At 42.9% G+C, this 14,855-nt stretch overlaps 1 protein-coding gene across 1 annotated transcript in view; it reads left to right on the top strand.

Annotated features, from left to right (window-relative positions):
* LOC116849415 (diacylglycerol O-acyltransferase 1) overlaps positions 1–14,855 on the top strand; it is a 127,258-nt gene that overhangs the window by 101,263 nt on the left and 11,140 nt on the right. Inside the window, exon 9 of the mRNA XM_032826552.1 lies at positions 10,558–10,602. Within this exon, the coding sequence (XP_032682443.1) occupies positions 10,558–10,602 (45 nt within the window). The remainder of the gene's footprint in view (positions 1–10,557; positions 10,603–14,855) is intronic.

The following is a 14,855-nucleotide window of genomic DNA, read 5'->3' as shown; positions in this document are numbered from 1 at the left end:
ATATATATATATATATATATATATATATATATATATATATATATATATATATATATATATATACACACAGATAACGCGAAGGGTATGTGACATATTTTAAATTAATTAAAAAAATCTGCACGGGGAGACAGTTAATTAGCCAATTATCAATCGTTAGCGGTGAGGTGTAATAAACGAATCGCTTAATTAAATAAGCCGTAACGGCGGTAAAACGGAATTGGAAAGGAAGGGGCCAATTTGAGGTGTTAATTAGAGGAGTACGGAGGGTAGTGTGCATGGTTTGATATTTATATGCGCTGCTCCTCTCTCTAGAGACTCGCGGCGCGCACTTGTTCGGGATCGCGTAGCTTTGATCGCTTGATAACGAGGGATGCGTCAATACACGCCGCACGGACTATGCCGCGACATTGGGAATTTTCCGTTGCGTGCCCATGAAAGGGCCGTGGATTTAAATGGGTCCTTTTACGTGGCCGTGCTAAACCGCAGCTGATCCGCGGCGGGCGTCCGCGGTTCACCAGCTACGCCCATATTTCGTACGTAATGCTATCGAAAATGCCGCCCCCATCATCGATTTCGCTAAAGGTATTAATAATTCAACCGTTCGCAGTAATACCAAGCGCGATACAGATCCCGTTAAATGGGCGCGCAAATTTTCTTTTTCCCTTTACAATATGGACCGCCCGATGAAAGGGATTTTATAGTTTTTTTTTTGCTATATCCCTTCACTGGGAGTTGACACATTTAATATAAAATCTGGCAACAAATGAAAGTACAATGAATTTTTTTTAATTAAATTCCATCGATCCAAAGTGTTCTTTGATTTGCGATTATTATTTGTGCAAATATAACGAAAAACAGGTTAGCAAAACGCAAGCGAAACGTTTCAGGCGCGTGCCTGTGTCACAAATTTCGATTTTAGCTGTCCTGCTGTGATTAAAAATTAATTACAGCGTTTTGCGTGTATTCCGCGAGATTGCTATATAAAAAACAAATATGCGTGCATTTCGGCGGTGAATTCAATAAAATGTCAAATTCGGCGCGTCCTTGGGGTGAAATTTTTTAATTGGAAAATCAACGTCACGTGTGTTGTATTTTTCACTCGAATTTGCGCGAATCATCGCGATGGCAATCTACTCAGAGTGCCTACCATCAGTCTGGCCTGTGCATTCCCGTGTTACTCACAGTTGGATGCATTGTTGCGGAACTTCACGCCACGGATGCTAGCTGCTCCTTTCCATAACGGAACTTCCGCATTCGCGATTAGGCAGTCCGACGACATGCCTCCTCTCTGGTATCCTTCGGTTGCGCTATGGTCTGCAACGGGCAAAATTATTAAGCGTTTCCATCGCCTCGAGATGCGATCGACTCGCGAGCCACTTGATGGGGAACCGGTTCGGCCATATGATTTCGCGCTACGAACAAATTGCTTCTGCAAATCGTTTAGTGCCCCCTTCCTGCTTACCCTGTTTCCTCCTTCAACTGCTCCATTTCCCAAAGAGACCCGAAGGAAACGTTTCGACGGGACGCGCGGTGGAAATACCGGCGACGGCGATGACGACGAGTGACATGGTGAGAGGCTGCCGTTTCTCCACCTCCTCGGCTCACGATAGAGGCATTCGAAATCGCGAATCGACCAAACGCAAAGTAATTGCCACGCTAGTTACAGGGAAGTTAATGCCAGGGAGAAACGGCAAAGCTAGCCCTTCGCTCTCGTTTCAAACGCACCCTCCGTCCGCGCCCTTTCGCGATCACTGCGCGTGCTATTCTTTCTTCGACCGGCGACAAATTGGATCTGATAATTGCGAGTCGCGATTACGACAGTCACGTTCCCGATCGAGCGTCCAGCTGGCGCTGAGAGACGCTCGTTTTCCTCGATTTAGCTCGGCGTGGTCTATCACTGTCGTGGAGCGCCGCTGTCACGGTGGCGTGGAGGTGGGGACGGCGGGAGGGAAGCTGTGAGATTAAGAAATCTACAAGGATATTGCCTTCCGCCGGATCACGGCGTCGCGAGATCCGCGAGGGGAAGAGGGGAAATTGATAACTGCGGATGATGCTTGTCGGAGGGTAATCACTTTTTACCGGTGTGCTCCAGGCTGAGCCTCGTTATTCTTGCAGGGCGGAATGAATGGATAAGAAAGTCGGCACGGGTCGCACCGTACGCGACCGGAAATCCCCGCGATTCCATCCGCCGAGTAGACGATTAACCCTTACAATTCCGGGAAATCCGTTGCAGCGCGCCCGCTTGCCGTTAATACTTGCTCTAGTACGGACGATTTTTCATGCGCGAGGGAGTTCTGTTCATGTGTGCGTAGTTTTATTCGCTTCCGTGCTATTCTCTTCCACTTTTACTTATACTGAGAAAAATATTTAAGAAATAAAAAATACTTATTCTGTGGATACTAATATAACGTATAGACTTGCACTAATATATATATATATATAACATTTTTCGAACAAGAAAATGTACATTTTTTTTAAACCTTAGTTTTATATTAAAATAATTTTTTATTTTGTTTAAATAAAAAAATTTAAATTTAAGGAGATGCACTATTTCTTGTACATATAGATCTTATATAAGTGTGCTGTTTTGTTTTATTATATTTTTAGCGGGGAGGGGGGGGAATCTAACCATACACACACACATAGAAATCATATATATATATATATATATATATATATATATATATATATATATACACACATATAGAAATCTTTCTGCAAAATTTTCGTGTATCTTTAAGCTCCTAAATTCAGTCGTAAAAGTAAAGCGATATTGAAATTTTCCTAGGCGGAGCAATCACACGCACAGTACAAGAAGCTACAGAACTTTTGTGTCAGGCAGATATTTATGTTAAATGACAACTTGAGATGTAAATTTTGAAATTTTGTTATCGTTATCGTCACATATTGAGCAATTTTCATTTTTGCACGCATTTGTTTACACAACAATATTCAAAATGCCATCTACCAACTTCCATACAATTATGAAGTTTTTATTGAAAATTGCTGCGAACATTTTTAAGTATTTACGGTGTTATCCGACAACATTTATTCACTACAATACGACGTAAATATTGTATGATTTTTGGCAAAGATTCTACTAGGATTGTTATTGTTTTGCCGATAGTGAAAATCACACTCAGGTCAATCGAGAGACGGCATTTTGAACATTTAATAAAATAAATCTTTCTCTAAATTATGAATTTTCAATTTTCCGTACAAAATTTCCAAATTATATTCACTCAAATTTAAAAAAATAAACACTTTTGTGAAGAGAATTAAAATACCTTTAAAAATGATATAGTATTTAATTTGTATTGCTATATAAAATTTTTTAGGAATAGCTATCCCAATTAAGGGAATAAAGTGATATAGTTAAATTTATCACAATCATACAGTTCCCTTGAAAACAATATTGATGTGGCATTTTTGACAAAAATCAACTAGTCACAGAATAATCGGGGTGGAAAGTTTTCGTTGGCAAACTCTGTATATTAAAAGTGTTTGCAACATGAGTTTTGGTTTCTAGTTAAAACTTTCACACACATATTAACGTCGATAGTTTCGAAAAAGCCATGGATTTTGTGTCTCGTCGAGCCGAGAGACTGATACGTGAGTCACGGAAGGTCAGAAAAACAGCACGAAGGCGAGACTATTTTGACAGCGCTATTGAAAATATCAACGGTTCTTACATCATGAACGTGCAACTATTGGCTCTCGTTGCTACCACCTACAGAATCGCGCGGCGTTTTACCTTGCAGATCGATCGAGCGATCGAGAGGTGGCAAAGAGGATGCATCGAGCTACGGCTTATCGGCTCACGGCACACTGCAGCTTAAAGGGACGAGCGTTTAAAGGATTTTCGGGGATGCGTCGAGGGCGGTTACTGCCTCGAGAAGCACGCGGCTTTATGGCAGCCATCGACGGAGCATACGGAGTATCGTATCGATTTCCTAACACGCGCTCCACCGTCGCGTACATACACGCGCAGTCGTTACTTAATTATTCGCACAATCTAGTATATGCGCGATAAACACACTCGCATTTCACAAAGGCGCATTTCTTCGCGGAAGTTACGCGAATACTTTCTTACAGCTGAGAGATCTCCCGGTGAAATTTCGAGAATTTTCAATGAAGATTGGCCGGGTCGATCGTTCGCTTGGAAAAAATCTTCGTTATTTGTACACTATTTTAAAGTCCTCTTTCCTCCTCCGCCCTCTTTCGCGTATCGAGTCTCGGCGCGAGTCAAGAAGCGGCGAGTTCGGAAAAGCTGCCGCGGCATGCACTCCGTCCTCCTATTTGCTCGTTTTTCCTCCCGTCGGCAAGATTCCAGACACTTGACCAACGTTGTCGGGAAGGAATTCAGGGAATACCAGGGGCCGGTCGCACCTTCTTGTATCGAAGTCGCCGATATGCGCTCGCCGGGCGGAAGCTGCCGCGCCGAGAGTTATGACGCTGCAAAAATTCTTCCGATCCGTCCTGATAGACGAGCAAAAAGAGAAAGTCACGCGAGGAGGCGGCTAACAAGTGAAATCGCTGGCGAGATTGCACGTGACCGGGGAATCGGAGCTCCGCGGGGGCACTTCTGCTCGCGAGCTTCCCTTTTCGAGACTGACGGAGGAGAAAGAGGAGGAGAATAGAAGAAAGCGGAAGGTTTCAACACACACTTTGCTTTCAATCCTTTCCCCGGCTTGTGTATACAACAAGTCTCTCAAGTCTATCTTGCGCTTCCTTAATTATCATATCTCCGAAATTGTTCTGAAAATCCGTATTCCGTGCAAAAGAACTTCCCCGAGCGTCGGTATAATCCATTTTTGAGTAGTTACAACGTCGAGTCGAGCCCTCAATATTGTTACGAAGTAATTTTAGAAATCCGCTCAACACTGGCCGTTATTACAGCCGGACGCGTCCGTTGAACGGCGAGCTGTACGTGCTCGCTGGAGGACCGAAAAGCAGGGTAAACTTTTATTGGTGGCGTATCTTTGTCGAAGCGAAGAGAATCCCGGACGGTATTTCCCGGACTTACAACTGACAACTACGAGAGAGGCGGCGGCGAGAGTTGTATTCCGAGCGCGGCGGAAACATTTCAATCTTGCGGCGCTCGAGATCAAAAAAGGCGCGAAGATGCCGGGGATAAAATTCTCGTCAAGCAGGGAGTCGATTTTCGATCGTTGTCTCGAACTTTCGCGAGATCGTCTCGCGGCCGGGTTATTCTTCCATTTTTTCCACGGCCTGTTTGTCACGCGCGTCCGAGAAAGAGAGAAAGAGAGATAACGCAGGGGCGGTATTTATTCGACCGCTAACTGCTACCAGAAGACGTCGGTGAGTAGAGAACGGCGAGGATGGTCGTTCGCGGAGCCACTTTTTGCCGGCGCTCCGGCACAAAACACTTAAGACCACGTCGAGTGCCTTTTAATCCTATTTGTCTTCCACTGCGCTCCAGTAGTGCAGTCTGGAAGTGCGACTCTGGAAGTTGTCAGATCGAAGTAAATATTTTGCTTGCCTCCGAAAGGAGTTGAGTTGAATTCTAGGGGGTAACTCCGGACGTTAATTCGCCGAAAAACAGGCTTCTTGCGTAATGGAGATAGGGATTCAGCGGGAGACTCGCTTGATGACGTTAAAAGCGTTGCTTAAGCTATTTTCACTTCTACTTCACGCCAGGTATTCCCGGCACACATCCAGTGCTAAATGCAGCCAGACGAATGTGCTCGGAGTCTGACGATCACGCACTTAGCGTTTCCATGAATCATGGAATACTGATGAGGAGAACGTTGTAACGAAATCATTGGGATTGAGTTTCTTTACTTGCGGTTTTATCAGTATTTAACACTAGAAAGAAGATATAATCTCATCCTCGGTGGAATTCTCTTATACAACTCTGTTAAGTGGTATTTTAAGTGGTATGCCCGGAAAAGTAATAAAATATTAAATTCCTTTTGATTTATTTAAACTACTGTATATTTTTTTTCAATTCATAGCGAATATGAATTAGATGTATTTTGTATTATATTTTTGAAAACACTTTAGAGAAAGTAGCCACAAAAGGGAAGAAATCTAGATATGTATATTAAAAAAGAAATCATCCTGAGAAAAACTGCACATTTTAAATCACCACTGAAGAACTAAAAAATGGTTCAAGATTTATCAGATATTTGCTTCTAAATCTGAAGGGTCGATTTTGCGATTCATCTTCGTTAAGTATTTTTTATTCAGTTCAGTGAACCACTATCTACATATATATGAGATCTTAAGGAGATTTTTCTAAAACCACAAGAAAATATTCTAAGCGCAATATTATTCTCCTCTTCATACTGGAAGAGGAATACTTTCTCGGGAAAAAGTTTTTTTTTACAATATGGGATTATAGGAAGTAGAGCACTTTGAAATTTTTTTTTGTTAGAATATTTTCCTCTTGAAGCCATATATAAGAAGACTTCGTTAATGATACTTTTCTTGGATGAAGTAACAGCGTGGTGACTGTAACATTTGAGTCAGTGCAGCCATAAGCAAATTCCACTAACTGCTGGCACTACTCTCGCCGTTATTGTGATTTCCATTAACATCGATGAGGACTTCCCTCCGCGAACTCGCCGACTTAGATAAACTTCGGAGAATCCTCGATCGACAGGGATCGCACCTGCCTCGCTCGTAAAACCTCCCTTAAGGATCCCAACGGCGTGCGTGAGCGATGAACGGCCGACGACGAAGGGGCGCGACGTCTAAGTACCTTACGTTCGTCGCGCTATTGTCGACCGGTCGGGATTCAATTCAACTGAAGCGAATTCCCGGTATCTCGAAGACTCTTCCCGCCGGCAGGACAAGGTGTTCGTGGATGCAAAGCCGTAAATCTCTCCGCGCTAATTGAAACGATGGCGGACGAAGGAAACGACCGGCGAGGAGCCGAGGACGGCCCAACCCCCGTTTTCTTGACGACGCGATGGTGACGAAGCCTTTTCTCACCTTCCCTCGCGTTCATTTTCCGTATTTTCTTCCTTCTTTTTTCCGTCTTCTCTTGCATTCGGGGGGCTCCGCGGTAATGTGTATATTCATCAGAGTGCCACCAGCAACGCGCGCTTTCACGTCGCCATGAAAAGGACGATAACGCTCGATTGTATGACCGTCGAATAAAGATGACAAGGGAAAAGCGAGAGGAGTGGGGGCGAAGTTGTTGCGAAAAGAAGTCTCCGAAGGGCATTAGTGCATTGTAGTGCCTCGTATGGGAGTCTCCGGGGAAAATATTTTTTTATTTCCTGCGACACGTCTGAAGATCGCGATGCGTCCCTCAGAGACCTTGTGCTTTCATCTCGCCGGTTTCCGGTCTCCATCCAGAAATGAATGCTTCGATCGATCGCCGTCATCAGCGCAACGTGAACAAGACATAGAGTGAGGAGGGACAGAAACGGGCGGAGCGAAGTTGAGGTTCACGCTTTAGCCACGTGAGATGTTTCGGACGGCACTCTCCGAAGGAAAATCCACTCCGCTTTGCTTTTATTTTCGCTCCTTCGAACGCCCTCCACATTCCCCTTCTTTCCCTCTCGCCTCTCGAGTGCCACTATTCATTGGCGGGGGTGCTCTCCAGAGTCACTGAGCACCCTTGCAGCTTCGGACGGAATGCAATCATTTAGAACGCCGTGATTTCGGGGGATGTGAACCCAACGATTTCTCCTCGCGATACTGCCAGGTGGCCACTCTCGAGATGCGATACGATAATTCGAGCTAACCTTCGATTTATAACAGTTATTTCTCTCGCTGTAAGGCAGAAACCGAGTCTAGATAGTCCAAGAGGCATTATATCGATGGAATCATTACTTTGCCAATATAAGAAACATAGAAAGAGCTCGAATATGCATAATTATGTACACAAGGCCTGAGGGTTAATAAGCAGGATGGTTACGTTGCATTATATTTGTATTTTGCAAAATAAAATATAAGGAATCGTTGCGAGTACGAACTCATGTAGAAAGGTTGGTCTCTTATCATGTTTGCACACCAATCACAGCGATTAGTTGTCTGAGAAGTAATTGTTGTAATTTCGAAGTTTTGAAAAATGTAGCATCTTGCCTCGGTCTGCCCTATCTCACGAGATTCTCCGCGTTCTTTTAAGGGTTAGCTTTTGGACGTACAATTACTCGCAGGAAAGTCACGTTTTACGACGCGGCACAAGCCGCCACTTGTCTCGGATCGTAATTATCAGGCCGCGTAACGTATCGTGTCTCATTAAGCCGAGCTGTAAAGTCGGCGCTAAGGAAACATGAAATTCTCGTTGAGACAACTTGTTGCTGTCGTAAAAAAATCATTTTCTTCGGGGCGTAAACGTTTGTTTACGGTTACAGTCTTCAAACTTTAGTGCCGCTCGCTTGAGTCGCGCTCCTTTAGAGCGGTAATTCGCAGCAATTAGTTGCTTCCCCTTCGAGCACCAAGACCCTCGGATGTATCTGTCATAAATATTGGTCACGTATGAAATAACCGATTCATTAACCGTCCAGTGCGCGGCGTATTGCGGGCTACCGAACAATAGCGTCGCTGGCTATTTTGCCCGGTGCTGTTTTTCTTTTCTATTTTCATTTTCCGTTGCTCGCTGCAACAGTGTGACCTAAAGGCATGACGATTTAATTAATGCCATGATATTGGCCGCGTGGCTGCTGCATAATAATTGTAATAACGGTAACATGTCACGATAATTGCAATTAGCGTGATCCAGTCGTGTGCGCGTTTCACTGCTGGTGTGAAATTCGCTATTTGTTGCTAAATTGAGAAACGAAATACGCCACTTCGAGTCCGCGTATCGTTTCCGCGCATGATGTTAATCAAGGTAGAATTGTTTAGAGATGGTAAATAGAAATTTATTGATTAACGAGCGCCTTTCTCAAACATCTCGAAGAAGATCTCGATGAAAATTGATCCTCGTGCGACTGTTGCGTCCGAATTGTGCGGAGATGTTCAAGTTGTCGAGGGAAGCCGCGCTTGACAAGCGCTCACGGTTTCTCTTCACTGGACGGCGAGGTGGCACTCATTTAAAGAGGAACGTGACCATCGACGCGTGCATATACGCGCAACAACAACGCGCTGAAGTCGTGGGGAAACTACGTGGGTATTTATTTACAAGCGCGGTGTATAAGCACGACTGGCTGTTGTAGCATTCGGAGGGACCTCTCGACAACTGCCACTTAAGCGGAACGCCGGAGGGGCGGCTTCCTTCCCTCGTATTCAATTAGCGCCGCGCACGAAATATCAATTCCATCGGCGGGAAGCTCTCATTCAACGTACGTCGAGTACAAATCTATATCAAGGAAGATCTCTCAGGCGTCTTCGCTCAGTAACAGTACTGCCGTTAAATCAAGTTAAAAGTTCGCCGCTTAATTTAATAATACGCCTTAAGTGCGTTGAAAGATGCCGGGGTCTTCGTTAAACTCTGTGTCGGTTGTGTATATATATGTACATACACACACACACACACACACACACATACACGTTTAATTCAATTATTTAATTGGGCACGAATATTAAATTTAATTACGTCCGGAGTTCCATTTTCGGAAAATGTACTTCGTCACCTGATTCCTCGGTTAAGTAACTGGATGGTTGGTGGACGATACGTTCGCGTGTTAAAATGTGAATGGGATCGTTCGTTTATAATTGAGCAGCTTCCGAAATAATATTATTCCAAGTTCGGACTTTAGCACATTAAAATAGCATATGGTAATATTCTCAATTTTATAATTTTGCATCGACTGTTAATAGTCATGATAATTCATAATCTTCACACGCCGCGTTCGTAGAGCGAGATCTCGGGGAAAAAGAAAATATCAGAAACGCGACCGGTGCAAAACAATATTCCTCCGATCGCGCGGTACAAGCGCCATCGCCGAACCACATTTCGACACGCGGATTAAACATTGCGGTTTACTTCATCGGTGGCAACGTTAACCTAATTTTGCACGGGCGTTCGTACGAAAATAAACCTTTAATTGTAGAGCGCTGGAGTGCAGCGCGCTGCACGAAGATGCAAATAAACGCTGCAGCCTTTCAGAGAAATTAACGCTTCATTGATTCGATTTCACTCCGGCACGCAACTTGCAAATTTTCGCGGCGCATGATTGCAGTATTTTTCTTCCTTTTCTTTCTTTCTCCCTCTCTCTCTTTTTCTCTCTCTTTCCATTTTTGCGGATTTTAGACCGCGCCATTTGCATCCGCGACGTGCGAAATAATTCTACACTGGCGATCTTACGGCTTATCGTATTCACGACCTCAAATCCAATTAGAAAGTTACGTTTTGTAAGCCGGTAACGCGTTCCCTGTTTTCTCTCTCTCTCTCTCTCTCTCTCTCTCTCTCTCTCTCTCTCTCTCTCTCTCTCTCTCACACACACACACACACAGACACACACACACACATCCGCTCCTTTAACTTGCATTTGTTTTGCGTTCAGCTTTAGGGCATATCTGCCTCATCCCTGCCTCTCCTCTCTACCCCTTTCTCTTAACGCACCCCTTCCGTGCGTTTCCCACGTATTTACCTTCTACATTAATAATCTCGTGCCTCTCTCGTTTGCGTTGCAGAATATGGACGTAGCCAAGGCCTCCGAGCGTCTTCTCAAGCTGGCGGTGAGTATACATATACACTAACATATACGTGCGCAAATTTATAAGCGCGTACCGGGTGTGTCCGAAATACATCGTCGGGGAATGCCGTAAGCCGATCATTCCTGAAACTTTGTCGTGAGGTCGACATTTTACGGCTCAAAGCTGTTTTTAAGTATTTTTTTACGGACAAAAATTCCATTATACAGATATATTACTATTGAATTTGGCAATATATTTTATATAAAATATCATGTAAAATTATTTCAATATTCAAATTATTTTAATATATACAGTGTGAAATATATTCTCTTCTTTCAAAAGAGAAAGAGAAGTTGTAACATCCAAAAACATACAATCTTTTCTTTAGCGAAATCATCTTAAATATGATTTCAGGAGAATTCTTCTAAAACCAAAAAAGAAATATTCTAAGCACAATAATTTCCTAAAGTTAGAAGAATTTTATTTTTGTCTACAATACAAGTGTTGTTTTTAATAGAAATTTCTTTCAGTCAAAGGACATTCTGCAAAGCAGTCTAGTAAACGTACTTTTTTTGATACAGAAAGAGAAGTTAGAATAATATCTAATAGGTTTAATAATATCTAATATTATCTATAGGTTTCCAAATAATAGTTCACTTCATTAGAAGAGGAATAACACTTTGTAATTAGAGTTCTTGTTTGGGTGTTGCAATATTTTGGTTTTAAGAGAATCCTCTTGAGGCCATGTATAAGAGGATTCCGCTAAGAATAAGATGATATCATTTTGAGTAAATAGTACAGTATATAACGATCTACAAAATGTTGTTCTCCCTTTTCAGTGCTAAGCACTCCTTATGTTCCTCTTCGGTAATTTGAGTTTATTCTTATATATTGATACTGTGTGTTCTCACACACGACCATATCTTATTCGCAAAACAGCATAGGTAGACACTTCCAACTTTCCACGCTAGACTCTCTCTCTTTTTCTCTAGCACAGCTCTTACGGGAAAAGCCCCGAGGCAATATTTGCGAATTCAATCTCTCCCCTTCCACAACAAAACTCGCTTCCCGCTTGAACTTTGCCACTACTACGAGCTCGTTTGACAGCCAGGACGCGGGACAAAGAAAACTCGTATCGAACTACGTGTCGCCGATAAATGCCGCACTTAATGCAACGCGTTGTAAATCCGTTCGGTGCGCACAGGTCTACTAGCTGGCGCCAGATTCAGCTCTTCTCCCCTCACGAGCATTTAGCGAGAGCATATAATCCGAGATAGTTAAGATAGAATTTTCAAGATGGATTACGCGGAATATTCCGCGTTCCGCGATAAAGACTATTTAGAGCGATTTAACTGTCTACGTCGCGTGGATGCTGCAAATTTTATGCGTTCCTCTCCATTTTCCGCCCTCACCATCTCTTGTGCGCGAAATTTTTTATTCGGGAGAATGAAACGGTAAGGGCTGGTTAACTCCGGCCCTTCCAGTTAGATCTCTTTATTTTACGATAAGTTGAATCTGTTGGAAAATAAGGTAAGCTATCCACGGAAACGTGAAATAGAAATGTTGTGTTTCTTCAAGGGGGAGAGCGAGTCTGGAAGGGATACAGAGGACCTTGCAAGAGCTCCGGGCGCTCGCGGAAAGTACGCCGGAATCTATGAATTCCTGATTTAAGTTTCGTCGTGCGTTGTACGGCCGTATTCCCGTGACGCTTCCGGGTGAAATATGCACGCTCGACGATGGAAAAAGGTCGTTTGTCGCCAAGTCCGCAGGGAGATCGATGCACGGCGATATGCCAAAGACGTTGTTTTGATACTTCCGATTCGTCTCTGGTTTTTTTCCTCTTATCCTATAAAAGCAGTTGAAAGAAAGTGGATCTCGAAATGCAGACGGCGAATCTGCTTAAGGGGGTGGGGAGAAGGAGGAGAAGAGTGGGGCACATAATTCTTTCGGGTAATCGGATATAAAATGTTTCAATGGTCTTATTCTTAAGGGTAGTTTCTTTAGGGAGTTTAAAGTCGTTTCTTCTTAGCTGCGTCAATCTTAATAATGTCGGCATTTTCCGTCGTAAACAAAGAATACCCGAAGAATCAGCTTTGCGTCACAGTGATTATTAGGCTCTTTGATTAACTTGATTGAAAAATATACAGAGTGTGATGAAGAGACACCTATAACGTTAGATTTCATCTAGAATATATCTGTTATTGTTTTTTATGTCAGAGAAAAATGCGTAAAAAATAAATTGTGTGGTTGTCAAGGTTGATAAGTAACAGTCCCTTTTAATCACCCGATCTATTCTTTACATTTTCCTCTTAATGTAAAAAGCAACAGAGATATTTTAGAATCTAACTTTAGATGGTTTATTCTGCAGAACAATGGACAGCTGAAGCGCAGATCTAATTAAGAACTACATGGTGGAAAATATTCCATATTTGTGTCGAAATCGACCCGTGTAGAAATTTTTCTATTATTTTCTATCTTTAACACATCCATGTGTTAATTTAACGTATTTGTATTATTTCGATTATTCTGCATTGAGTTTACAAAAATTCATCATTTTCGAATATTAAAATAATAATTTATACATGAATGTACAGATTCGTGGTGACATATTTTATATGTAAAGTGTGCAGAGTAATGTTGTGTTATTTGTTTACACATTTGACTTGAGTTAAATTAACACACAAATTACAGCGAATAAATTGGGATATGTGAGACATGTTAAATTTAACATAACACTTTTTGCAGTGTAAATTAATGGCGGTGTAAATCTTGGCTCTTCGTTTTTTTATTTTCTATTCTTTGCTATCTTTTTTTAATTTATCCTTAATTTCTTATTTATTATTTTAATTTCTTATTTATTATTTTAATTTCTTATTTATTATTTTAATTCCTTATTAAGATCTTAATTTCCCCTTATGTTCAACGACACTTTTTTACTTTTCTTTTTTCTTTCGCCGTTTTGACTTTTTTGCAGTTTAAACCAATATTTGTAGTTGAGAGAATGTACGACTGCTTCGGAGCGCGCTGCACATCTAGAACATGCTGTATATAACTCAAAATAAAAAAAAGGAAGAATCGATATGCGCGAAAGATTCGTTCATGCAAACGCTATAGCGCCCGTCGTATCTTTTTATTCGTGCTCTCCTTGCATCGTACGCCGATACGCTCTGTTACTCTTCGACGTCCAGGCCGGTCCAAGCGTTCCCGCGCGCCCGTTCGTCCGCCGTCGCTCGTTATTCTCTCGTTAGCTCGGATGCTCCGGATCGGAACTAGCCGGCCGTAGTGTTTCGAGCGCCGGACGAAAGACCAGTGAACCGAATTCAATTATATGAATTCGTCCCAAAGCGACTGTCCTCGGGAGCGGGGCCTCGCCGTGCGTCATGCCGCGAACGTCCGGTAGACGTCGATTATTCGCGATTAAAACAGCGACCGACGGTCGTGCATGACCGAGCTTTGTTATGGAACTTTCGCCCTCTCGCCACGTTAATTGAGCCGCGCGGCTGTGCCGTTAATTATCGCCGCGCCCGTCGGCCCGCGTCGCCGACTTTTCCGTCGAGGCGAGCCGACGCACGGCTCAGATCATTTGCAACGCGGCGTCGACGAGTGCTCATTGTCTACGGGAAATTTACATACGATTACAGCGCGAGTGTTGCACGGTGCCATTTCACCAGGCGACATAATCTGATCGTGTCCGTTCGTTAAAGCTGCGTTACCCGTATATAAAAAATAATAAAAACTTTGGAAAAATTAGAGATTAATCTATATTGCATGTAAAATGACCACGGACAGTTGGACATTGATACAGAGCCTGGATCAAAAGCTATTCCACTTTGAATTGCAAACTCAGTAAACATGATTATGTCAAATGACGTTTTAATGATGCGCTGAAGGCTCTTTAAGGTTAATAATGTAACATTAATGCATCATTTGACGTTATCCTGTGTGTATTTTGGGAGTATTTTAAACAACATTGTTACGAACGGGCAGTGCATCTTTAATCCGTTTTGTGTGACTCGATCCGCTATCGCGTCGATATACCACGCGGATCCGAGCGAATGCGACAGAATTAAATGCCAAGCCATGGCATTAGAATAAATTTGACCGCGAGTCAGGAAAAGTTCGCGTATGGAAGGGGAAGATCTTCCCCGGTGATTCTTGAGACTCTTTCGCGCCGGAATAAAGCGTTCCCACGCAGTTGATAAAAGCATTCGTCGTTAAAACCAAGAAGAAATAACTCGATTGTTTTTTAATAATGTACGAAGTGGGAACACTAGCCTCCCCCCCCCCCCCCCCCC

The sequence above is a fragment of the Odontomachus brunneus genome, unplaced genomic scaffold, assembly GCF_010583005.1.
Source record: "Odontomachus brunneus isolate Ranch 3 - 2012 unplaced genomic scaffold, Obru_v1 Obru_scaffold_115, whole genome shotgun sequence".
Taxonomy (NCBI): domain Eukaryota; kingdom Metazoa; phylum Arthropoda; class Insecta; order Hymenoptera; family Formicidae; genus Odontomachus; species Odontomachus brunneus.
The sequence above is the reverse complement of the archived record's forward strand: the minus strand, read 5'-3'. Positions and strand labels throughout refer to the sequence as shown.